Source organism: Silurus aristotelis (assembly GCF_946808225.1).
Source record: "Silurus aristotelis genome assembly, chromosome: 22".
NCBI classification, from domain to species: domain Eukaryota; kingdom Metazoa; phylum Chordata; class Actinopteri; order Siluriformes; family Siluridae; genus Silurus; species Silurus aristotelis.
In genome coordinates this window covers 1,922,883-1,947,922 of record NC_139595.1, presented here as the reverse complement: position 1 = coordinate 1,947,922, position 25,040 = coordinate 1,922,883, and the positions used below count along the sequence as shown (strand labels likewise).

Below are 25,040 nucleotides of genomic sequence, written 5' to 3'. Positions count from 1 at the left end.
AATACAATTTCTTGCGTTGATGCAAAAATGCACATATGACACGGTTATGAAAATTCATTGATGCAGTAATGCATAGATTTCTGTTTGAAGTCTTATTGATGCACTGATATCAAATGATCATTCAGTTGTTCTAATAATGCATATTAAATTATTGCAATTGGATGCCAATGATTGAAAAAAAAAATGTATGAATGCAATATTATCTAAAAAAAAAAAAAAAATGCAATATGTCATGTCATTATGTCTTGATGTCATAGATCCTTAGTGCTGGATCTTTTGAGGCAGCTGTGCATGCATCGCCTGCCCCTGTTCGTGCTCTTTCTAATTGCCCTGATGCAAAGCCACCACATAAAGTTTTGCAGTTTTAAATAGTGCAACAATGCTATTTAAAAGAAAAAGAAAAAAAAAACCAGCCAGGCAGCGTGGCACCGCAGTGCACCAAGGCTCTCTATAGATTAAACGTTTTTAATGGTAAATGTTTATCATAAGGAGAAAAAAGTAAGAAAGTAAGAAAGAGAGAGAGAGAGAGAGAGAGAGAGAGAGAGAGAGAGAGAGAGAGAGAGAGAGAGAGAGAGAGGGCCTTACTGCAGTGTGGGGAGGGATTCTGTGATCAGTTGCATCGTTGACCATGGTCTCGCTGCCCACCAAGCCACGCCATCATCCTTTTTTTCCCATTGCACAGGGGAAAAAAAAGAGAGAGAGAGAAAAAAAAAAAAACGGCACAATGCATGTAAAGGTGGGGCGGAGGGAAAAGGATGAAAGAAAGGTCCATCTTTTCTTCACCTCCCTCAAATAGCAATTGCATCCAGCTTATTATATATCCCAAGCTGTGCAGAGAAGGAGAGAGCAGGCATAACTACCTCCATCTACACCAAAACTCGACACATTACAGGTTGCATTTTTAGAAGAAGAAAAAGAAAAAAAAAACAGCTGTTGCTGGAGAATCTGTTTGTAAAAAAATGCAATGTTGTTTTTCCTTCTCCCTATAAGATGCGCCCTCGAAACCTCCACAGGTGTCCCGTAAGGGCATCAGGCTAGGTCAGTACCTCAGCCTCCATCAGTGTGCTTTGTCTTTCTAGTCACCACTCCGTCACCATTTTCATGCCATTTTTTTATTTTGTGCACTGGGGAGGGGTCTAGCGCCTGTATTCTAACAGTAGCCACCTCTTGTCTGGTCGAATGATCCCCCCCCCCTCACCCCCCCCACCCACTCTCGTCCCTGTCCTGTTCCTGTATGTCTGTCAGTTTTCTTGCTCTTTCGTCTGTCTGCTCACCTCGTCTACTTCTCCAAAGGGAAGGTCTCCCCCTCCCACTTATTTAGAGAAATTCGACTGTTCTACCGTTTCCTCCATCTTTTCTTTTTCTGCCTTGTTTTTACTTTTTTTGTCTCCATTTGCTCTGCATTTTGTGAAGAGTATCGCCGCGAGGGCTTCCCAGCGGGGGACTGTGCCGTGGGCTGATGTCGTCATGTCGTTCTGGCGACTTGAGCAGTGGAGGTGTTCGTTCGCCATTTCATAATCATGACACCATCTGTCACCATGTTGTACCTGAATATAAGTGTCTGTTTATGCCACGGGACAAAATATGACACATTCAACACGATGTACACACACTGAAACATTGTCAAATTGAGGACGGATTATTCACACACACACCAACACGCAAAAACACTCACACAGACACCATAAAGACTGTCACTTTGTCCTCAGGTTAGGGTCATTTCCTCCGAGGTGCCTTTTATTTATGGAATTGGGGTTTCGTTGTCACTCCTGATCGGCTCATTGAAGTAATTGATAGTCCTTTCCCCGTGTCCGAAACGTCTCCGTCTCCACTAGATGGATGGAGGAAGTGATGAATGGCTGAGCTGAGCTGTTTTTTTATTTCCTCCTCGAATTTCTACGATCTTGACCAGGCTATTGAACATCTCCGCATGCCTGCCAAGTCTGTACCTTTCACTCCCCAAAAACCTACAACCGCACCACACCTCCCAGTCTCCATCTCCATCAGGAAACACCAGTCATGGAAGTTCTCCATAATGAAAGACCTGATAAAGAAATACCCAAAGAATTTCAACCATAAAAAAAAGCCCTCACACTTCAAACTCTCCCTTTTCACACGAACCTCACAGCTTTAACGCTGCAATGCGATCAGGAGTGGAGGCTGACGTTAAAACGTGGCTTTCTTGTTGCGGTGCATCTATTTTATTTTGTCTCTCCAGAGCCGCAGCTGAAAGGGATTGTGACCCGGTTGTTCAGCCAGCAGGGCTTCTACCTGCAAATGCAGCCGGATGGAACCATAGATGGCAGCAAGGACGAGAACAGCGACTACAGTAAGTTCAACCTTTCACATGAAGCAGTAAAAATGGCAAAATTATCCTGGACAATGATTTTTTTATATACGTAAATTAACATACACTATATGGACACATTGGAATAACATTGGAATGTGCATAAGATTGATTTTTGAACATCCTGATCCACATTTAGTTCCCGTTTGCAGCTATAATTCCTTCTACTCTTCTGAGAAGGTGTTCCACTAGATTTTGTGTCATTCAGCCACAGGGGTGTTAGTAAAGTCAGGTGAGGTGAGAAGGCCCGAGGTTCACATTCATCCCAAAGGAGTTTAATAGGGTTAAAGCTCTATAGCATCTTTCACACACTTCCAACCCATGTGAAGCGTCATCACCAAATCAAATTCAAATCAAATCGAATTTTATTTGTTACCTACACATTCATACGGAGTACGACATGTAGTCAAATGCTTTTTTTTTTACGACCGTCCAATGCTGAAGGACTGTAACTCGAAGTAGAAAAAAATAAAATAAAATAATAATAAAAAATTATAAAGGATAAAAGTATAAACTATGAAGTGTAAAATTTAAGTATATAAAAACATATGCTATAATATAAAATATATATACAAGATAGGACAAAGAGATGAGTTTGGATAGATTTGACAGAAGTACAGATTTATATTGTTTAAAGTGTCACTGAGGTTCTAATGTTAAAGTGTCAGAAAAAAAATAATAAATAAAATAAATAAATAAATAAAAAAAAAATATATATATAATTATTATTATATATATTATTATATATTTTTGTATAAGAATTTGGCTTGAATAACTGATGTCGCAACCAGAAGTCAATTGTGTTGATGCAGTAAATTCTGGTTTCAACAGTTCTAGTTTTATGGTTTAAATACATTGTGGATTCTTTAGAAGATCATAGCTATTTGTTTGAGTTTGTGATTAAAAAGCAGGTAAGTTGTACCGAGATACAGGTGAGTACGAATGCAGTGAAGAGCAAAACAACAGGATTCATTTGACTTTATCCTCCAGTGCCTGCGACTTTTATTCTAAAACATGAGTCATCCTTTTTCTCGTGACTTCCACTCCTGACCTAAGTGCTAACCTCACAGAGGGTGATACAGATTTGGACAAAAAAGACGTGGACCATTTGTTTCTAGAACCATTCTCTTAGGAAATACCATATGGCAGATGAAGAAAGTAAAAGAAGGGGTCTTTGGGGATGCCATTTTGAAGAAGAAAGTCTGTTATTTGTTAGATTTGGCTCTATTGAAGAACAAACTATTCATCATCATTTCAACACTGAGAGATTTTTTGCGTTCCCTCAGGAACGTAGCGAAGGACTGGTGAGACTTCAGCTGCGTCTCTGATGTTATTTCGAATCATCGTGCTTTAAATTGGAAAAAGTTAACAGCAAATAAAGAGGTCTGTCAAACCTCGTATTCCAGAGTCACACAAAGTTTAGACGAGGCGCAACGGTGCAGACGGGGAAAATCAAAGAAATAAACAGAACAAGCAATAGGAAAAAGCCTGGCGTCAGCAGTGCAATACTCTGAACGTTACCGGACAGGTACGACTGAGTCTGCATTCCATATGAATTCTTTACAGACGGTGAGCAATGATTGCGTACAGGTGTGTGATTAGTGGTAACAGGTGGGGACAATTACTGTAGTCATCAGTAAAATGTAACTGTGAGTCTGGAAAAACATTGAATTCATTGTCTGCTGTTATGGTTCTTCTGACGAGGTCTTTTATAGAATCACCAAAAAAAAAAAATAACAATCTCTGATGAGTTTTTTGGAGAGTTTTTTCAGGCTACGTCTAGACAAATACGGATCAATCTTCTTCTTCTTCTTCTTCTTCTTCTTCTTCTTTCGGCTGCTCCCATTAGGGGTCGCCACAGCGGATCATCCGTCTCCATACCACCCTGTCCTCTATATCTGCCTCTTTTACACCAACTACCTGCATGTCTTCCCTCACCACATCCATGAACCTCCTCCTTGGCCTTCCTCTTTTCCTCCTACCTGGTGGCTCCATCTTCAGCATTTTTCTACCAATATAATTCATGTCCCTTCTCTGCACATGTCCAAACCATCTCAATCTCGCCTCCCTCACCTTGTCACCAAAACATCCTACATGGGCTGTCCCTCTAATAAACTCATTTCTAATCTTGTCCATCCTCGTCACTCCCAACGAAAACCTTAACATCTTCAGCTCTGCTACCTCCAGCTCCACCTCCTGTCTTTTACTCAATGCCACTGTCTCTAATCCATACAACATCGCAGGTCTCACCACAGTCCTATAAACTTTCCCTTTCATTCTTGCAGATACTCTTCTATCACAAATCACTCCTGTCACTCTTCTCCACCCACTCCACCCTGCCTGCACTCTTTTCTTTACTTCCCTAACACACTCTCCAGGTACCTGAACTCCTCCACCTTCTCCACCTCTTCTTCCTGCAACCGCATCACTCCACTGCCCTCCCTCTCATTCACACACATTTACTCTGTCTTACTCCTACTGACTTTCATTCCCCTTCTCTCCAGCGCATATCTCCACCTCTCCAGGCTCTTCTCAACCTGCTCTCTACTCTCACCACAAATCACAATATCATCTGCAAACATCATAGTCCAGGGAGACTCCTGTCTGACCTCGTCCGTCAACCTGTCCATCACCACTGCAAACAGGAAAGGGCTCAGGGCCGATCCTTGATGCAGTCCAACCTTCACCCTGAACCAGTCTGTCGTACCTACTGCACACTTTACTGCCGTCACACTGTCCTCATACATGTCCTGCACCACCCTCACATACTTCTCTGACACACCTGACTTCCTCATACAATACCACAACTCCTCTCTCGGCACCCTGTCGTACGCTTTCTCTAAATCCACAAATACACAATGCAGCTCCTTCTGTCCTTCTCTATACTTCTCCATCAACATCCTCAAAGCAAATAAGGCATCTGTGGTGCTCTTCCTCGGCATGAAACCATACTGTTGCTCACAGATGGTCACCTCTTCTCTCAGCCTGGCTTCCACTACTCTTTCCCATAACTTCATGGTGTGACTGATCAACTTAATTCCCCTGTAGTTACTGCAGGTCTGCACATCTCCCTTATGCTTAAAGATCGGTACCAGCACACTACTTCTCCATTCCTCAGGCATCCTCTCCCCTTCCAGAATCCTGTTAAACAATCTGGTTAAAAACTCCACTGCCATCTCTCCTAAACATCTCCACGCTTCTACCGGTATGTCATCTGGTCCAACCGACTTTCCATTCTTCATCCTCTTAATCGCTGCTCTCACTTCCTCCTTACTAATCCTATCTACATCCTGCTTCACCAACTCCACATCCTCCAACCTTCTCTCTCTCTTAATTTCCTCATTCATCAGCTGCTCAAAATACTCCCTCCATCTTCTCAACACACTCTCCTCACTAGTCAACACATTTCCCTCTCCATCCTTTATTGCTCTAACTTGCAGTACATCCTTCCCAGCTCGGTCCCTCTGCTTGGCCAATCGGTATAAATCCTTTTCTCCTTCCTTAGTGTCCAACCTCTTATACAGTTCCTCATATGCCTTTTCCTTGGCTTTCGCCACATCCCTTTTAACCTGCTGCCGCATCTCCTTGTACTCCTGCCTACTTTTCTCATCACTCTGTCGATCCCACTTCTGTTTTGCCAACCTCTTTCCCCTAAAGCTCTACTGCACTTCCTCATTCCACCACCACGTCTCCTTGTCTTGCTTTCTATTTCCAGATGTCACACCAAGTACTTTTCTAGCTGCCTCCCTCATCACTCCTGCAGTAGTTGCCCAATCATCCGGCACCTCTTCACCACCACCAAGCCTCTGTCTGACCTCTTCCCTGAACCTCACACTACACTCTTCCTCCTTCAGTTTCCACCATCTTATTCTTCTTTCAAACCTTACTTTCCTCCTCTTCTTCTTCGCCTCCAAAACCATCCTACAGACCACCATCCGATGCTGTCTAGCTACACTGTCCCCCGCCAACACCTTACAGTCTCCAATCTCCTTCAGGTTGCATCTCCTACACAGAAGATAATCCACCTGTGTGCACCTTCCTCCACTCTTATACGTCACCCTATGATCCTCCTTCTTCTTAAAATACGTGTTCACCACTGCCATTTCCATCCTTTTAGCAAAATCTACCACCATCTGCCCTTCCACATTCCTCTCCTTAAAACCATACCTACCCATCACCTCCTCATCACCTCTGTTCCCTTCACCTACATGCCCATTAAAGTCTGCCCCAATCACCAATCGTTCTTTCCTAGGTACACCATCTACCACTTCATCTAATTCACTCCAGAATCTTTCTTTCTCCTCCATCTCACAGCCAACTTGTGGAGCATAGGCACTGATGACATTTATCATCATCCCTTCAACTTCCACCTTCACGATCATCACCCTATCAGAAACTCTCTTCACCTCCACTACACTCTTACTGTACTCTTCCTTCAGAATCACCCCTACACCATTTCTCTTCCCATCCACACCATGATAAAACAGTTTAAACCCACCTCCAATGTTCCTGGCCTTACTCCCTTTCCACTTGGTCTCCTGAACACACAACACATCTACCTTTCTCCTCTCCATCATATCAGCTATCTCTCTCCCTTTTCCCGTCATAGTACCAACATTTAAAGTACCAACCCGAACCTCTACTCTCCTACACTGCTCCTTTTCCTGCCGTCTCTGTAGACGCCTTCCTCCTCTCCTTCTCCTCCTTCGGCCAACAGTAGCCCAATTTCCACCGGTACCCTGTCGGCTAACGATACCTGTGGCGGTCGTTGTTAACCCGGGCCTCGACCGATCCGGTATGAAATTCTCATTTGTGATCCGCATATTTGATTTGGCACATGTTTTACGCTGGATGCCCTTCCTAACGCAACCCTCCCCATTTACCCGGGCTTGGGACCGGCACTAAGAGTACACTGGCTTGTGCCCCTCTAATGGCTGGGTTACAAATACGGATCAATCAAAAGCAACATTTCCGTCTAAAAACTATCCACATCCACACTATCGTTTTCAATCATTTCCCAAAAGTTGCTCATCCAAAACGAAACGTCAGAAAACGCTCACGTCCCTGTCCTGCACGTGAGCAAAACCCCATTTCCACCCGGCGTTTGTTTACTTTCCGGCTCTTTGAAAAGTCACAGCGACGTCGAGGAAAGGCAGCGAGCTTTTTAAAAGGACAGACAGGAATGCGCCGTTGTCGCTGCGAGTAACACAGGAGTATAAAGTAGCACAAGCGAGCGAGAATATAGGCTGGGAGACGTGTCAAGACAAATACGCCGGAATAATATCGCTCCGAAGAAAAGTACGCTTCTGACGACGTTGCTCAGTAAGAACGAGCTCACGGGACTCAAAATTACTGTACAATGTCGTGTACCATCTTGGTGGCCTAAAAAGCTAAAAATGCACCATTGTTTTTGAAAGCCTCCATTTCTTACAGTCCACACTGCAGCGCGAAAACAGCATTTTCATACTGAACTACGTTGGAGAGCGTTTTTGAAAAACGACGTTTCCGTGGACTAAAAACGACGTATCAGTGTGAACAGAAGGCCAAAACGGAGAAAGAAATATGCGTTTTTAAAAGAAAACATATTACTCTGGACATGGCCTTATTTACTGCATAGTAACGCAGTCATGTGACCAATTCAGCCAAGATGGCGGACGATGATTGTACAGCTGTTTTGTTGTACAGTTTGTATCTACTCCAGGTTGCTTTTCTTCAAAAGAGACGGAATGTTTCCTCGCAGTTGTTGTTCAGCGGTGGAACCAGAGGACAGTTGCATTTCGGATCAAACACATTCTATATTCTTGCATGCTTTATATTTTATACTACTTTATACTCCTGTGTTACTCGCTGCAACATTTCCACCTTCCTGTCGGTCCAGTTAAAAAAACTTAACTTTCCTCGAAATTGATGTGGCCGCAACGCAAATAAACGGCGGGGGGAAATTACGCATATCGAAGCATCTTACGTTTAGTTTTTTTAGACGTTTCGTTGTGGATGAGCAACTTTTGGAACCTTAGCAACTGAAAACGATTTTATACGTTTCTAGACAATTACGCCGTTTTTCAATTTTATCCGGATCAGTGTTAACGCAGCCTCAGCAGTAAAAAAAAACAAACAAAAAAAACAAACGCAATAAAACATTAAAACTTAAATGCAATAAAAATAAAAATTGCATAAAAACAGTGTTTAGTGTTGGGAACGTTATATATTTGAAATTATTAATCAAATACATTTGTTGAAAAATTGGTTCGAACGTTTTTTCAAACAAAGACCAAGGATGAAGAAATTGGAGCGTCAAGTGAAGATCTTTGAAGGTTGTTCTGCAGGAGGAGGATGGTGATGGAATATCTTTTAGATCTCCTGAACCGTAAACCTTCAGCTGTCAGACAGTTGCAGAGCTCGGAGAGAAAAGTAAATAATTCATCCCGTAAAATATAACAAAAAATGTCCCAAACCATTTGTACTATAAATAATTCACAATTCCGGAAACTTCTTTTTACAGCACGAGAGACTGAAACAGCGAGAGACGAATATAGAAGCTCTTTGGTGTTCGTGCCATGACAAGCAACGGTGTCGATCGTCGAAACTGATAAGAAGAATTATGGATTACTTCCACCTTGAAATAATTGACCTCTTGAACCTTTGATTGTGATGATGAGAAAAGTAATGAATTTCCAGATGGCCTTTCTGTCACAGCAGTCAGCAGCTCGGGAGCAGCAATGCGTCCTGAATACTATATGTACCCTTCCTGGCATCGCTAGCAATCTAAATGAAAATCAGTTCTTGAAACCAGATCATTGTCTTGATGACACCTGAAAACCAAGCTGTTTAATGCAGGGTTAAAATGTCTGAGGACTTGGGATTTCCCTTTTTATCTACTACAGCATGAAATTCAGGATCCGGACACTGGCTAATTTGCATTGCTCGTTAGCATGGGATGAGACCTTGGCTGGTACGTTTATAAAATCAAATCGAGCGAAACAATGTATCTAATTAGTGCTACTTAATAACTCTGGTTAAGAAACCATGTTCAGGAACAACCAACAATTGCGTTGTTTTATATCAACTGGTCCATGATGACACCTACATTAGGTAACTATGGCTTTTTAGCAGGGCTTGAGGTAATAATTGTTTCAAATGACTATTTAATAAAAAACTAATCAGAAAATCTGGGATTAGGATAATACACACTATTATGGACAAAAGTTTGTGGACACCTGAACGGTTGTTGTTATAACTCTTCGGCCATCTTCTGAGGAATTGCTGTGTCCTTATAGAACAATAAAATAGAGGCTGGATGAAAAATGCTCTACTTTATATGCAACGACAATCAAACTGGGAAGATGTTCCAGATGTTTCCAGGTGATTGGTGTAAGAGTTATTCAGCCACAAGGGTGTTTGTGCTGGCTTTGTGCACAGTGGCATTGTCATGCTGGAACAGATTTGGGTCTCCTAGTTTAAGTGGAGGGCAAATTTCAAGATCCAAAGACGTCCAATACAATTGTGTGCCTTCAGCTTTGCGCTACCAGTTTGGGAAAGAACCACATATGTCTCGGAAATACCTTAATACTTTCGTCCATATAGTGTATATTAGCCAATCATGGATGGCCGTGTGTGTGTTTATTGAATGGAATGTTCTACCCTGCCCTGGCTGTGGTGTGATTCTTGATTGCTAGCATGCTAGTTAGCGGTTAGGTCACTCAAATATAGACAATGTAGTAGTATACAGGTGTATGTTACATCACAATGGAAGGACAAAACTCAGGGAATACAGTGATCTACAGAGGATTTTTCTAATTGCCAGCCAACTTCATGATTGACAGGCAAGTAGAGACACTATCTACCCCAGACTGTTTGCATGTTGGTGGTCCACATCAATCTGTTTTCCTCAGACCCCTGGGCTTATTGAATTCGCATTTCACTGAATTTGCTTCGCCAAAGAAATGACAAAACACACACAAATTATACTTACCAGGGTTCGTGTCTTGTTTCAGAAGGCAGGAAATGTAATAAAGAATGAACCGTGGCTGTTAGTAAATGCTCCACAATCTGCCTTTGATGCCAGCTATTCAGCGACCTTGACTGCTTTGCTAATAGCAGTAGAGGTTTGCGGTCATTAATCATGACTAATATAAGTTTCTCATGGTCCCCAGCCAAAGTCGGCTTTGCTGATCATGAGTCTGGACAGCATGGATAAGACACAGCTGGGTGGCAGGGTTTGAGAACGGACCGTCTCTTTGAAGAGTCTCGGCAGCTGCCACTAGCTCTTTGTTTTTATTTTTTTTGTGTTTTAACTTCAGAGCTGACATACGCACAGATCTGTCAGAAAAGATTACTCTTATCCCTTCCTGAAGTGAGACGCTTCTGTCTTAGGTGCGACAGATCCTGGGCTTTGTGAGGTGTATAAAGATACGTATGACCAGGATGGGATCGTCTAAGTATTCTTTCTAAAGCTGAACTGAGTTTACCCATATATAGAGGAGTTGAACACAAAAACAGCATCAAACTGCGGTTTTATTACTGAAATGTGTCCTAACTTAATCTGACAGCTGTAGATTGTGTTTCTTAGCACTAATGAGAAAAACCTGAGAAGTCAGAGAGGTAATTTTTCATTCATACGTAATGCATTCCGCATACTCACTGCTCTCAGAACTTTCCAGAAGCCCTCCTGCATAGATTTTTACCTGCTGATGCCCTTGTCACAGCACTGAGTGCCTTTCCATCATGAGTGCAGCTTCTTTTTTTTCTTTTACAAAATCACCTTGGGTAAGAAGAGAACTTTCAAGAGATATAAAAAGCCTTTTCAGAGTCCAGGTCATCAAGTATTGCATAGTGAACAAGTGTAGTAGTGACCAGACGGTTGTGAGTATACATCCCATATCCCATTCGAAATGAATATTCAAGAATTAATATAGAGCTTGAGGGAGAGTCTGTGTTTCACTGCTTCCAATCTAATTTTTAGCCATAAAAATTGCATTGATCTTATTTAAAAAAAAAAAATAATACTATGGAAGAGCAGATTGTGTACGATTATTATGATTGTATTAAGATTATTTATCTTTTCTTCCTTTAGTTTAAAGTTACCTGCAAATTGTATCTTTTAAGACTTTATTTTAGCTGTAATAAAATGCTCAATTATCAAACTTAGGACTTGTTCATTAGTATTATTTATTCTAAATAATTATTTAATATCAAGAACTTTATGTGTGATATGCACAGATGTCAGTGACAGTTTGTACAATTAAATGCTTACGTGAGAAACAGACAAACTACAGCAAATATTAAACATTAAACAAAAAAAGTGTATGATATACAATAAAATATTTAATCGCAGTTAATCACATGATTGTCACGAGTTAAATCGTGATTAATCGCAACTAAATCGCACATTTGAACCTTAAATGAATACTTTTCAAGTTTCTAATACTCTAATCAACATGGGCATGGAGTAATATTGATGTTTATTAATAATGAAACCAAACTCAACATAGAGCATGAAGACAAAATCTACTTGTAAATGTTTTAAAGTAACTATGGTGTTTTCGATTACGTGAATCATCAGGGCACTAAACGGAACTTTTGCTGTGTTTCCACACGGACGGTTTTAATTGCCGGATGTGTGCATCATGGCGGATTTTTGGTGCTCGATTTTTTGTGAGACTTGGCGCATCAGAAAAACAAGTGTTTTGTGATTAAAATGTTTTAAAATATTTGAGTAAAGAAAGGACGTCGCAAATAAACGTGTGTTGCGTTGAAGGTTTTAATTTCACCTCTTTTATATTCATTTAATTATATATTTTTTATTAAAACGGACGAACAGAAATGCGCGCTGCACTAATCACGCGTTAATGTGAATTGTATTGTAAAACCCTAATATGTAAATATTTATTGTATATAAGTATGGAAGATAAAAGTAGTATGTTTTATTTTTAGAAGCCATGCAAAAATACACAAAATCTAATAAGATCACCTAATAAACAAATGATCAGAATCTACAGTATAAAGTCGTCACAATCTTTTTAAACATTATCAGTACGGTTATAATTTTTTACTTTATACGAAGTACTAATGGCTTTTCACTAAGATGATCTGTAATTTGATTTCAGTTTCTCATGTGGAAAATGTTTAAAGTGTTCAGTTCTGATAAAATACATTGATTAATGTTTTATATTGCAATAAGTTGAAGTATTTTGAGAAGTAATGATTTCGCTTTGTTTTTGCATCGTAACTACTGTGTGTTTCAGGACATTTGAGTAAATAATTGTTGACAACACGCATGTATGCGTGATCTTGATTTTAATAGTAATCTTGTTTTTAGTTTAAATTCTTTATCCCGTTTTTAAGACACAATATAAAATAGAGATTCTTCGATTTTTTGGAGATTCTCTTGTTTAGTAGCTTTGGTTTTAAAATTATTCACACAAAATGAGAAAAGCAAAAAGTAAAATAAAAAAAACAACAACAATAAAAAAAAACAAGCTAGTTTTAAGTTAATTTGACAAGTTTTTAAATTCCTATTTTAAAGCTTATTGTTTTTTGTTTTTTTTTATATATAGCCTAGATATGTTTTCTTATTTCAAGAATCTCTTTTTTTACCAGGTAATTATCTTACTGCACTGGCAGATCATTCGACTTGTTTCCAGTCTGGATCTTCTTAAATCATGCACGTATTTCTTATATTTAGACAATAATCCTTTTTTGTACTGCATGGACTCTTGTCCTACAGGTTACATGCTGCTTTGTGGACATTTTCCTGAAATAGACTCCAAATCATATCATTAAATGACTGAATGAATGAAACAGTGGATGTTTTTTTTGCACCAAATTGTTGCTAAGAAACTGAATAAGTAATTTCAAGATAGTTTCAAAGTTCAAGTAAGACTTGAGGCAGTTTAACACACTTTCGTATTTAAAGACTCCATTTGAAGAGAATAATTACAAATCCGATCGTTTCGCCCCGAAGACAAAAGGTAGGAAATCTGAGCATTTCCTTCACCCTAATCTTTTTTCTTATAAATGTTCATGAAATTTGCTTAATATGAGAGGAGAAGAAAGTCCGTGACCAAATCTCCATTCAGGGAATCTACATGACAGCGATGATTTCCATGACTTTTAGTCAAATCTTCCTCACGATTTATTGACGTGTTTAGAGGATATAATATCCTGTTGAGGCCAATTTATGTCCTGGTCTAACAGAAATAGATTGCGATCTGATGAGATTGTATCACCTCCGGGGGACAAGTGCAGGTTGGCACTTGTTCAGGGTGACTTATCTAATCCAACAATAACTTATAACAGCTTCCCAACTTTCCTTTCCTTTCCGTCTCTCTCTCTCTCTCTCTCTCTCTCTCTCTCTCTCTCTCTCTCTCTCTCCCTCTCTTCACCTCTCTCTCCATACACATATATATGTGTATGTATATATATTTGGCTGAGTCAGCTTTGTGTCATATTTGCTGGGGTGACAGCATCTAATTATTATCTAACATTGGACCTGCTGTTTGCCTTTCTAGCCCTCTTTAACCTCATCCCGGTCGGACTCAGGGTGGTGGCCATCCAGGGCGTGAAGGCTGGCTTCTACATCGGCATGAACGGAGAAGGCTTTCTCTACAGCTCGGTGAGTGTCGCTTGTTCCCCTGAATCCACCTGCAGCGAAATTATTTATCACCATGCCGACTGACGGCACCTGATTATTCATCGGATGAGCACGCATCCTTCCTTATCGGCATATCTCCAATCTTATAGCATAACTGAGATAAAATACAAACTCTCAATGCTCACAGAGATGCACTATTCGCTTCTCTGGTGTTCTCCTGCACCAAACAGTGCAGTCTGGTTATGTGAAGGGTTAATGCTCCTCCTGCCAGCTTCCTCCCTCTGGGCTCTTGCTGAGTTATGGCGGATGACAGGCATATGCGCTCTCTTCCGCACGTCGCTCGCTTCTCGAAACCCTGCGAGAGTGTCGCATTGGGCTACATCTCTCCACTACTTATATAACGGTCACTCACAAAACTCTTAATCCTGTAAAAGACCGTCTGAGAGAAGAAGCAGAATCATTTCATTTCCCATAGCTGCCGGGTCGCTATGGATTTAACGCCGGGATCAATACGGGGGGAGTAAACCGTACGTTTGAAGCATCCATCCCACAAACGCCAATCCATCAGCGTTACCTAATGAAGTGGCAATCGGATGCGCTTTGGTAACCGATCGATCGGTTGAGATGAGGCCGCTTTATGGCGCTCGAACAATAAAGAAAACCACGTCGCGCTTTTATTTATGTAGGTTTTGCAACCTGAAAGAAAAGAATGGATGAAAAAACCCGAGGAGGAAAAATATTAAAAAGGAATCTCTTTATTAATGAAGAGTGTGGAGTTACTGAGATTCTGCTGCACTCTGAAGCTGATTATTTGCTGACAGCAGCACATTCTGTGGTGTTTTATTCCTCTTATGCCACAGCAATTTGCCAACGAGTACATTTTTTATTAATGAAAGACTTGATCTTTTTTTATTATCATGTAATACATCGGCAGAATAGTTAAAGGAATGCGAGTGCAGTATAAAGACGTTTATGATAATAACCTGAAGTAATATTAAAAAAATCTTCCACATCCAATTTATACAAAACAGCAAAACGTGACTCGCAATTCTGTGATTTATCTCAAACAAATTCCTTTTTTTCCCCAAAATATTTTGACTTTATTCCTGTAATTCCAACTTTTATTCCTGTAATTTCTTCTTAATACTCGTAATTTTACTTTATTCTAAAATATTTTGACTTTATTCCTGTAATTCCGACTTTAAGTCCTGTGATTTCTTCTTAATACTCGTAATTTTACTTCATTCTAATATATTTTGACTTTATTCCTGTAATTCCGACTTTTATTCCTATAATTCCGACTTTTAATCTTGTAATTTCTTCTTTCTTCTCGTAATTTGACTTCATTCTCTGAATATTTTAACTTTATTCAGGTATTGCGACGACTTTATTTGCATATTCTTTGATTCTTGTACGTGTGTGTGTGACAAATATACAAAAAAACCACAAAAACAAAAAACCCTACATTTTCACAGCACTGTATATACAGACATGAACAAAACAAAAGGGAAGTTGAAAGACATGTCAATTAAACAACAAGGACGAACGACGAGACAAAGGTGCAGACGTCCTTTGGCTACGTGAGGATATTTTCTGACAAATTTATTGTCATGTATTAATCATATGATTTTCAGGATTTTCACCTCAACCCTGAAGAATGAATCGCTTTGAACACTCAGACGCTTTCATAACGGGATGCGAATAAAACAGTGGGCGTTTGATTTCCTGGACTTCCGACATGTTTTAGTGGCGGTGTTCAGAGTTTGGCCTTCGCAGTGTTGCGCGTGTGAAACGCTTGTTCGTGCTTTTGGCGGCGTTTCAGGAGACCTGAGCACTTCACGCTAATGAGGAGCCACTTAGCTGGTGGTTTTTTTGTGTGTTATATTTTTTATTTTATTTCAATGAAATAGCAAGTGCTCTTATCGTGCGCTCGGCGCCTGGAACGCTCTTGGCTCTGGTAATTCCCTCAGCAGTAATATTTATATTAGGAAACATTTCTGAATGGGAATACGGGAGCCAAATTCCTGCGACAGCGTGAGCCTTTATGGCATCCGATTGGGAGACATCTCGATATTTATTCATTTAAAAGGTTGTCTGGTTTGTTTACTGTTTTTTTTTTATATAATATGTAAAAAAAAACCTGCAGCGATCAAATGCTTTCTCGTCTCCACGAAGGCTCATGTTCTCGCAAGAGCCCAAAGGCTGCAGTATTATCATGTGAATGAATCATAGAAAAACATATTTGACATATTTATACATGTTTTACTTTTGGTTTAGAGACAGTGGTATTAAGTAAAAGACAGGAGGTGGAGCTGAAGGTAGCAGAGCTGAAGATGTGGAGATGTTCGTTGGGAGTGACGACGATGGACAGGATTAGAAATGAGTTTATTAGAGGGACGGTGCATGTAGGACGTTTTGAAGACAAGGTGAGGGAGGTGAGATTGAGATGGTTTGGACATGTACAGAGGAGGGACATGGGGTATATCAGTAGGAGATGCTGAGGATGGAGCCACCAGGAAGGAGGAAAAGAGGAAGACCAAGGAGGAGGTTTATGGATGTGGTGAAGGAAGACATGCAGGTAGTTGGTTTGAAAGAGGCAGATGTAGAGGACAGGGGGGTATGGAGACGGATGATCCGCTGTGGCGCCCCCTAATGGGAGTAGAAGAAGATGAAGCAGCCTGAGGTCAGTATTTCAATTCATATCAAAGGTGTTCAATAGGGTTGAGTTTCTAGACACAGGGGTGGATCTAGAAGATTATTTATGGGTGGCAAGGGGAAGGCATGAGAATTATGAGGGGTGGCAACCCTGAAGCAAGCATCCTTGCATAGTTCTTGTGGATTCAAGGAATGATCTAAATATTCAGTGTAAACACTGGGGTGCACATTCTTATATTGGTCTATAAACATTAAATAAAGACTGATTGATTTTACTTGAATCTGATATCTGTATTGGAAAAACATAAATGTAATGATATGGTGTATATAAACTGCAACAAAAAGCAGTGTCCAAATATATCTTACTGCCAGTGCAGTAAGAGTCTTGAAATAAGAGAACATATCTAGGCAATAGCTACACTGACTCAGGACTACAGTTTCCATCTGATCTCCGTCACTGCACCTCAACATCGTTTATCTGTAATAAATGGACATTCATTGGCACCCAGATGAGGATGAGGTTCCCTCTTGAGTGTGGTTCCTCTCAAGGTTTCTTCCTTATGCATCTCAGGGAGTTTTTCCTTCACCACAATCGCCACCGACTTGTTCATCAGGGACAAACGTACACTTATAAAGAAACAAACGTATTCATTCTTTATCACTGCATTATCTGTGTAAAGCTGCTTTTAACCAATGTTCATTGTTAAATGCGCAATACAAATAAACTAAAATTTAATAAACATGAATTGTTTAATATTTGTACAAATTTAGCTACTAAACTAGTAAACTAAATTTAAGAATCATCATTATATATTGTGTCTTAAAACGAGACGAAGCATTTAAACTAGAAACAAGATCGCTGTTACAATCAAGATCACGCATCCATGCGAATTGTAACGCAGCAGTTACGATGTTTAAACAAAAAGAAATCATTACTTACTGCTTCTCAAACCACTTATTGCAACAGAAAACATTTAGTCAGAACTGAACACTGAAAGATATTCAACATGAGAAACTAAAAGCAAACTACAGAACAACTTAGTAACAAGCCATAAGTAAAATATAATAACCAGACTGGATGTTTGGAGAGAGTGTGGCGACGTTACACTGTAGAGTTTTATCATTTTGTTATTTGGTTGAAAATAAATAGATTGATGTCGACATAAAACAAGCATTTGGAATAAATAATACTAATGAACACGTGCTGTGCGTTTGTTTGTGGTCAGTGATTGATTCAATAGAAAGTTTCTTGCTATTATTTAACGATGTATGTTTTTTATTTTTTGTTTTTTCATCACATTGAAGCCCCTCTGCTGTAAATCGGTTGAGGAAATTAATTAAAATAATGCTTTGTACATTTGGATACCAGTTCTGGAGTGGCACATGGGGTGGCAATGCTTTTTCTTAGGATGGCAGTTGCCACCCCGGTATAGATCCGCCCCTGGTCAGAGATCTATAGCTCTATATAAGATCCACACACTTCCAACCCATGTAAAGCAGATCTTCATGGAGCTGGCTTTGTGCACTGAGGCATTGCCACGCTGGAACAGGTTTGGATCTCATAGTTCAACTGTGTACCTCCAACTTTGTGGTAACAGTTTGGAGTAGAAGCACATATGGCTGGAAAATCTAGTGTCCTAATACTTTTGTCTTTATATTGTTTTATTATAATTATCTGAGATGTTATGATGAACATTTTTCTGAACAGCTTTATGTAGCTCTCAGAGAGCCCTTCCGGCACTGTCAAGGTCAAATCCACCGCTGTGGCCGTGTCTATCTGTGATCTTGAGACCAGAACTCGTTCTGTTCTTGCTGGGTGGCAGGTCAGGTATCTTTCCTTCTCTGTTGCTAAGTAACAAACCAGCCTATCTGGAGCATGCATGCCTATGCAGCAGACTCGAGCGCTCATCGTGTCAAGAAAGTTCAGAAGAACCGGTTGCCTCGGAGGAAGTGCGAGTTTCAAAGTTCTATCTGCTTTTATGAAGAAATGATGATATGAGACATAGAGAAAGGGAGGAAGCTAGAGAGAAGGAAAATGAAAGACTAAATGACAAAGGAAATTAGGCGGAGGCTTAAAGTTGGATTATAAATTTGCATTTCCGCTCTGTCAGTCCTGCTCCATATTTCCATCAGCTGGGGCTTGTAGAGCCACGGGTACCATTTTATGCTCCACATTTAGCCGAATGCAAAATTTTGTGCAGCTCGTCTTTAGGGGTTACTTCGTGCCCACGTTGTTTCCACAAGGCTAGTTTTCATCATCTCCTCCTCCGTACTTTGGATAATTTTAATTCATTAAACATCCCGAGGAAGGGATCTCACGAGGTGCGGTGCGGATGTGGTGGCCTGTGATGCATAAAAAAATTCTGCCGACTAACGATTATCCGCCCCCATTAACCGGCCGGTTGAAGATGAAGTATTTCATTAGGTGGTGGTCCGAGAAGCTCTCAGCGGTGTTACGGTGGCTTCCTTGGATGCTCTGGTGGACTGCATTGCTTTTCTTTAAGAGAGGACAGAGGTTCCAGCGTTAGTTGGTTTCTGTCTTTTGGGATGTAATTACCAGGGAAAGATTTTCTGCTCTGCTTCTGCTCATTTTGTTTGCAGTCCTGAACAGCATGAAGGAGGAAATGGAGGCTGGTCTTCTCCATGCTGTAATGATGCAGCTTGTGCCTAGCCTTTGAAAACTTGGATCCCACCACATCTGAGTGACATGGCTGTGAGAGTATGTTATTGTACTGGCACTTTAAGGACCATGGACAGCTGACTCCTAAAACTGTTGATATTCTTCATATTGTGTGTGGTGGTCAGTTCACAACAGTGATACAAAAGAATCTTTTCTAATGAGTTCAAATAGATTTTTAGTAGCCGTTACAAAGTCATTACTACTTTCGATCAGTCAATTAGAACAATAAGAGATTTTGGCTGTTGCGAATTAAATCAGTATTTTATAATCTAATCTAATATATTTTGATATCTGATTTCTGAAGATACAAATGACACTTGTGATATTGATTACCTATAAGAAATGATATAAATGTACACATTTTCTGCCATCACATCATATTGTGATCATTCTAAATGCACGAGTCTATACGTCAAGATCTAGACGTCTATAAAGAGCCTATATGTCAAATCGCACATTGTTAAAACAGCAATTACGATATTAACGTACACGATATAAACAGTATCGTACACCCCTAACTGGGTCACTTCACCATCATTTAGTATTTGACTGTTTTATTTCATTTTAAAGCAAAGCAACAACAGACGTCCTTTTCATCCAATTACAGTTACGTATAACGTTGTTGAGTGCAGCGCCACGTTACTGCGAAATCGCTAAGAGGCATAAACTCCGTCGTCCTGTCAGAAAATCTAATCTTATAGCTTACGCTACACTAAAACTGGAGACTCCTTACATAAATCTACAAATTTATTAGAATGAGGGCATTAACATCAACCTGCGAATTGCAGCTACACTTAAGACCAATCAGAACGAAGAATTTTATCAGCGCTGTGACACTAATATGGACACAAGTCCATCCTATCCTCAATTTGCTGTTATAATATGCTCCACTCTTCTGGGAAGATATTTCGCTAGTTTTTGAGGAGATTTGTGCTCATACTTAATGAAATCAGGCATTGATGTTGGTGACGTGAGGAGGCCTGAGGGGCGCTCAGTGTTCACATTCATCTGAAAGATGTTGGTGCTCTATAGCAGACCATTCAAGATCTTCCACGTTCATGATGGAACAGGTTTGGGTCTCGTAGTTCAAGCGAATGAAAGATTTCATGCTCCGGCATCCAAAGACGTCCGGTACAATTGTGTGCGTCAGACTTTGTGTTAACAGTTTGAGGAAAAACATTATTTACAGCCTCTTAGGTAAATTAAAGATTAAGTGTGTGTGTTGTTTGTGTGTGTGTGTGTGTGTGTGTGTGTGTGTGTGTGTGTGTGTGTGTGTGTGTAAGACTCTCTCAGGAGTGACCACAATCTTCCGCTAATAATTGCTTGAAGCCCATAAATAGGTTAGACCCCAGGAGCTTGGCCCCACTCCGCCTGCGACAGACGAAGCGCTCAGATAGCCATAAATCTTTCTGCCGATGAGCAGCGTGCACTTCCTTCATGCGAAATCACAAACTTCGACTGCGTGTCCTCTAAAAACAGGACGGGAACATTTTCATCACTTGTTTACTCAAACCGTCGTTGTTTGGATAAAGATGTGGATTTCGAGTGTCCTCAGGGTTTACTGGGTTTTCTCCGAAAGTCCCAAAAGCATGCTCATGGGTGGATTGGTGATGCTACATTACCACTGGGTGTGCAAGAGTGTGTTAATAAGTGTGTGTCTGGTGCCTGTAGGGATAGTAAGATTCAGAGATTCACGTCGGCATAAAAGTTAACGATGTGATGCACGGATAAAAAAAAATAATAATGCATCGGATACAAGTTGGCGTTTGTAATGCGATGCATCGGTTTTTGCGTCATTAAAGCACAATTTATTTATATATAAATATTAGTAGATGCGCTACAGCATTACTATTTATTGGTCTCAGCACCACTGCTGCAACGTGAATGCGACGTATCATTACTACGGAGGCCGAGGCGTGTCCTCAGTGTCATAAAGTATACAGATTAACACGGCAGAGGTAGAGCTGTAACTTCCTGCAAACACAACAGGAAAACAACATCTGGTTTTATTCTCTTTTTTTTTGCTTTTTGAACTACAAAGGCCTGTTTGTGGAAGTGATGATGACTTGCTGTTTGTCTGAACCAGAGAAATAAAAGTGGACTTTCTGTACCATGTCGAATTGCACAGCATCATATTTTCTTCGTTGAACCGCACCGTGTTGAATCGAGAGATCTTCCACACACTTCCATCCCATGGAAAGCAGATCTTCATGGAGTTGTCTGTGTGCATAGAAGCATTGTGATGCTGAAACAGGTTTGGGTCTCCTGGTTGAAGTGAAGGGAAAATTTCATGCTCCCACATCCAAAGGCTTCCTACATATCTGTGTGTCTATGAAGAAGGTACAGTATGGCTGGAAATGTCAGGTGTCCCACATGCTCTACGTTTGAAACTGTCCCGTACTATCACAGCTAAAAACCTGAGCTCTGAACAAAGAACACGTGAAATTCAGCACGTGACTTCTCCTTGTTTGTAATGTGACTGTAGGTTTTAGATTTTTTTCCGGTATAAAACGTGTCGCCGGTGGCTGAGGTGTGGGTCGCTGAAGGAGGGTTTGTGTGATGTCGCTTTGCAGCATTAGGAGCAGGATTGCGTGGGGTTTCCGTTTTCGGCTACGGAGTTCTCCTCCATTATTTATGACATGCTTGATGTGTCCTACTTTGTTGCACAGCGGTAATCCCAACTCCCTTTCCTTCTCTCTCTCTCTCTCTCTCTCTCTCTCTCTCTCTCTCTCTCTCTCTCTCTCTCTCTCTCTCTCTCTCTCTCTCTCTCTCCATCCCTCTATCCATCTCTCCTTTAAATTCCTCCATCTTTTACTAAGCACAAGTGCACCTTCTGCCATACATCAAAGCCACTCAGAAACATGAAGCTGGAGCTTCTATACGCTGTCGTGCGCACGTCTCACGTGTGTTCTCATAACTGATTAAAATGCACTCCAGCACACACCTACACACACACGCACGCACACTCCTCCCTCTCTATTTTTCTTTTATCGTAGTTGACGAACTGAATGTGCTAATTACGCACGTACAAAATTCGTTAGACGAGGATAAAAGCTCTTCCTGTTTCCTTCAGTGCGCATCGGCAGTGTACGCTGCTGTTCTGCATCGCCGTGTTGCACAAAGAAACATCGATAAGAGAAACACTGGGATTCCTGTTGCCAACAGATTCTAGTCTCACCTTTTTCTCACTCTCTCTCATCTCTCCTATTTCTCTCCCCTCTTTGGCTAAACTCTCTCTCTATCTCTTTTTCTTCTCTCTACATCCCATTTTTGTCTCACCCCATTTTTTCCTCTCTTCCTTCTCCCCCGCATTGTCTCATCTCTATCTCATCTTTGGCTCATTCCTCTCTGTCTCTTTTCTCCCATCTCTCTTTTTTTTGTTGTCTTTCTTTCATCCATCTCTCTTTATCTTTTATTTTCTCACACACACACACACACACACACACACACACACACACACACACACACACACACACTCGACTCATTCGGTATGCCAGATCTACATCTCAGCAACTCTGCTCTTAGGGTTAATTATCTTAAAGCTAATGAAATGCAGTTGACGTACAGCCGCATTCGCCATCACCAGCTAAAAGCACCTCGCAATAAAACTGCCTCGTGTAGCAAATGACTGGCTAAAGGTTTTTTTTTTTTTTCAAAGGAACACTCCAGTTTTTAACCTTCTCTTTATCTGCTATGTTATAACTCTGTCTATGTCTATATATCTCTATATACCTCCATTTATATCTATATATCTCTATATATCTCCGTCTATATCTTTATATCTCTATATACCTCTACATTCTTCTTAGTCAATGTTCCAGTTCATCTCTAAGTTGTTTAATAGGGTTGAGGTCAGGAGCTCTATATCAGGAGATCTTTTACACGCTTCTAACCCATGTGGAGCAGATCTTCATAGATCTAGGTTTGGGCCTTGTAGTTCAAGTGAAGGGAAAACTGAGTTCTACTGCTTTCAAAGACGTCTTCTACAATACAGTCATTATTCGTGTAGAGTGAGGAGGGATACAGGTTGAAAGTAGTTCTGAGTCAAAACATAAACAACCAGTTCTCAGGTAAAAAAATAGACAAAAAAAGTAGTTCCAGCAATGACAAAAAAAATTAGTTAATAAATAAATAAAAACAAAAAGGTTCCAGGTAAAAAAAGTATTTACGGTAGTGACTGGAAGGTTATAATATAAATAGTTACATAAATAGTTTAGAAAATGTAAAGTTGTTCCATCAACAAACAAAAAAATAATTAAATAAATAAATAAATAAATAAAAAAAAGGTAGTTCAGAGTAAAAAAAATCTTTAAATAAAAAAAATATTTATGTTCCAGGTAAAATGTAAAAAAGTAGTTCCAGGTACTGATGATTCTAAAAAAGATTTGTGGTATCCTTCCGTGTAAAAAAGTAGTCCTGTAGTCTCACCTAAATTTGTAAATGGAAGCATAATAAAAAAGTTCCTGCTGTTTTTTTACTCATACTTGGCATGCAGCAGAGATCAATTAAGCTAATTAAAATGCTGAAGTCATTTTATTAATTTCTTCCTGATAATCTTCACGGATCGATACACGTGTAACAGAAAGCCTTTATTCGTCGGGGTCAGGTCATTGATTTTGCGTCCGCACCCTATTAGTAAACAACTTCCATTTAATATCTCACACCAGCTCTTTGATTAAAGCTGTCTCGTTTATTATATTGTCCTTTAAAATTAAAGTCCTCCAGTTATTAAAGCTCGCATGAGGGAACGTTCTAGCCTTCTAGAAGCGTGTCCTTCGGAGACTTTCAGTGTGATTGAAGCGACTGTCTAGACGGCATTGGAGTGGTGTGTTCGAGGTCCGCCCCGGCTTTGCCTTCGGAATAATAACGCCCTGTCAGACGGATCTCGGCAATGAACGATTTATCTAGCTTAAGCAGCGCTGTCCCGTTAAATTCACGTCCATTTGTCTTTGCTCCAGAGTCTCTCATAGCCAAACACGTCCTCGTCTGGTCTCGACCCTGCCGTCATCCTGCGTTCTCTTTCCTTCTTCTCATTTATTAGCATTACCACTATACTATATGGACAGTTTTGGGGCACTGGATTTTTTCACGTTGAAACCTGCATGACAATGATCCTGTGCACAAAGCTAGCTCCTTGAAGATCTGCTTTGGAAGTGGCCTCCTCACCTCATCTACATCAGTACCTGACTTTACTAACACTCTTGTGGCTCAATAAAATCTCTCACATCTCTACAAAATCTAGAGGAACATCTTCCCATAAGAGTGGATTCTATTATCAGCGAATGGGGATTCAATGTGGAAAGAGATGTTACAAAAAAACACACACCAGTCTTATGATCAGGTGTCCACAAATACACTCTTTTGTCCATATAGTGTCCCCAAGCCAGTCTCATTCAACTACTGGTTTAAATTTTTATTATTTCTGTCTATTTCTTTCACTGTGCTGCTTTTTCACTGATGATTATCACAGCACTGAGGGATTATCACAGCACTGAGGAAGTCTCGAGTCTCAAATCACGGATTCATTTTCCCGAACTGCAGCTCAGAGAGTATTTAACTATAATTAAAAACTCAGGTTTGTATAAAAGCACCTGTTCTAATAGTAACACACTCTTACAGCGGACACCCCATAAGGTCTGAGAGTAACAATGAGTGTTTTTAGGTGAACATTTTGGTCGTTGAAAAAGAGAGAATTATTGAAATGGAGTCTTGCTAGTGTTTTTTCCGCACATTTACAGCATTTATTAGATGCCCGTATCCAGATT

The 25,040-nt window shown here is 40.3% G+C and overlaps 1 protein-coding gene across 4 annotated transcripts in view; it reads left to right on the top strand.

Moving 5' to 3' along the window:
- Window positions 1-25,040, top strand: part of fgf12a (fibroblast growth factor 12a) — a 176,467-nt gene that overhangs the window by 143,449 nt on the left and 7,978 nt on the right. For 2 of the 4 annotated variants that reach the window (XM_083525235.1, XM_083525236.1), the window contains 3 exons: window positions 991-1,038; window positions 2,219-2,329; window positions 13,858-13,961. In XM_083525235.1, the coding sequence (XP_083381361.1) occupies window positions 991-1,038; window positions 2,219-2,329; window positions 13,858-13,961 (263 nt within the window). Of the gene's footprint in view, window positions 1-990; window positions 1,039-2,151; window positions 2,330-13,857; window positions 13,962-25,040 lie in introns of all 4 variants that reach the window. The other 2 variants (XM_083525237.1, XM_083525238.1) reach the window with 2 other exon arrangements.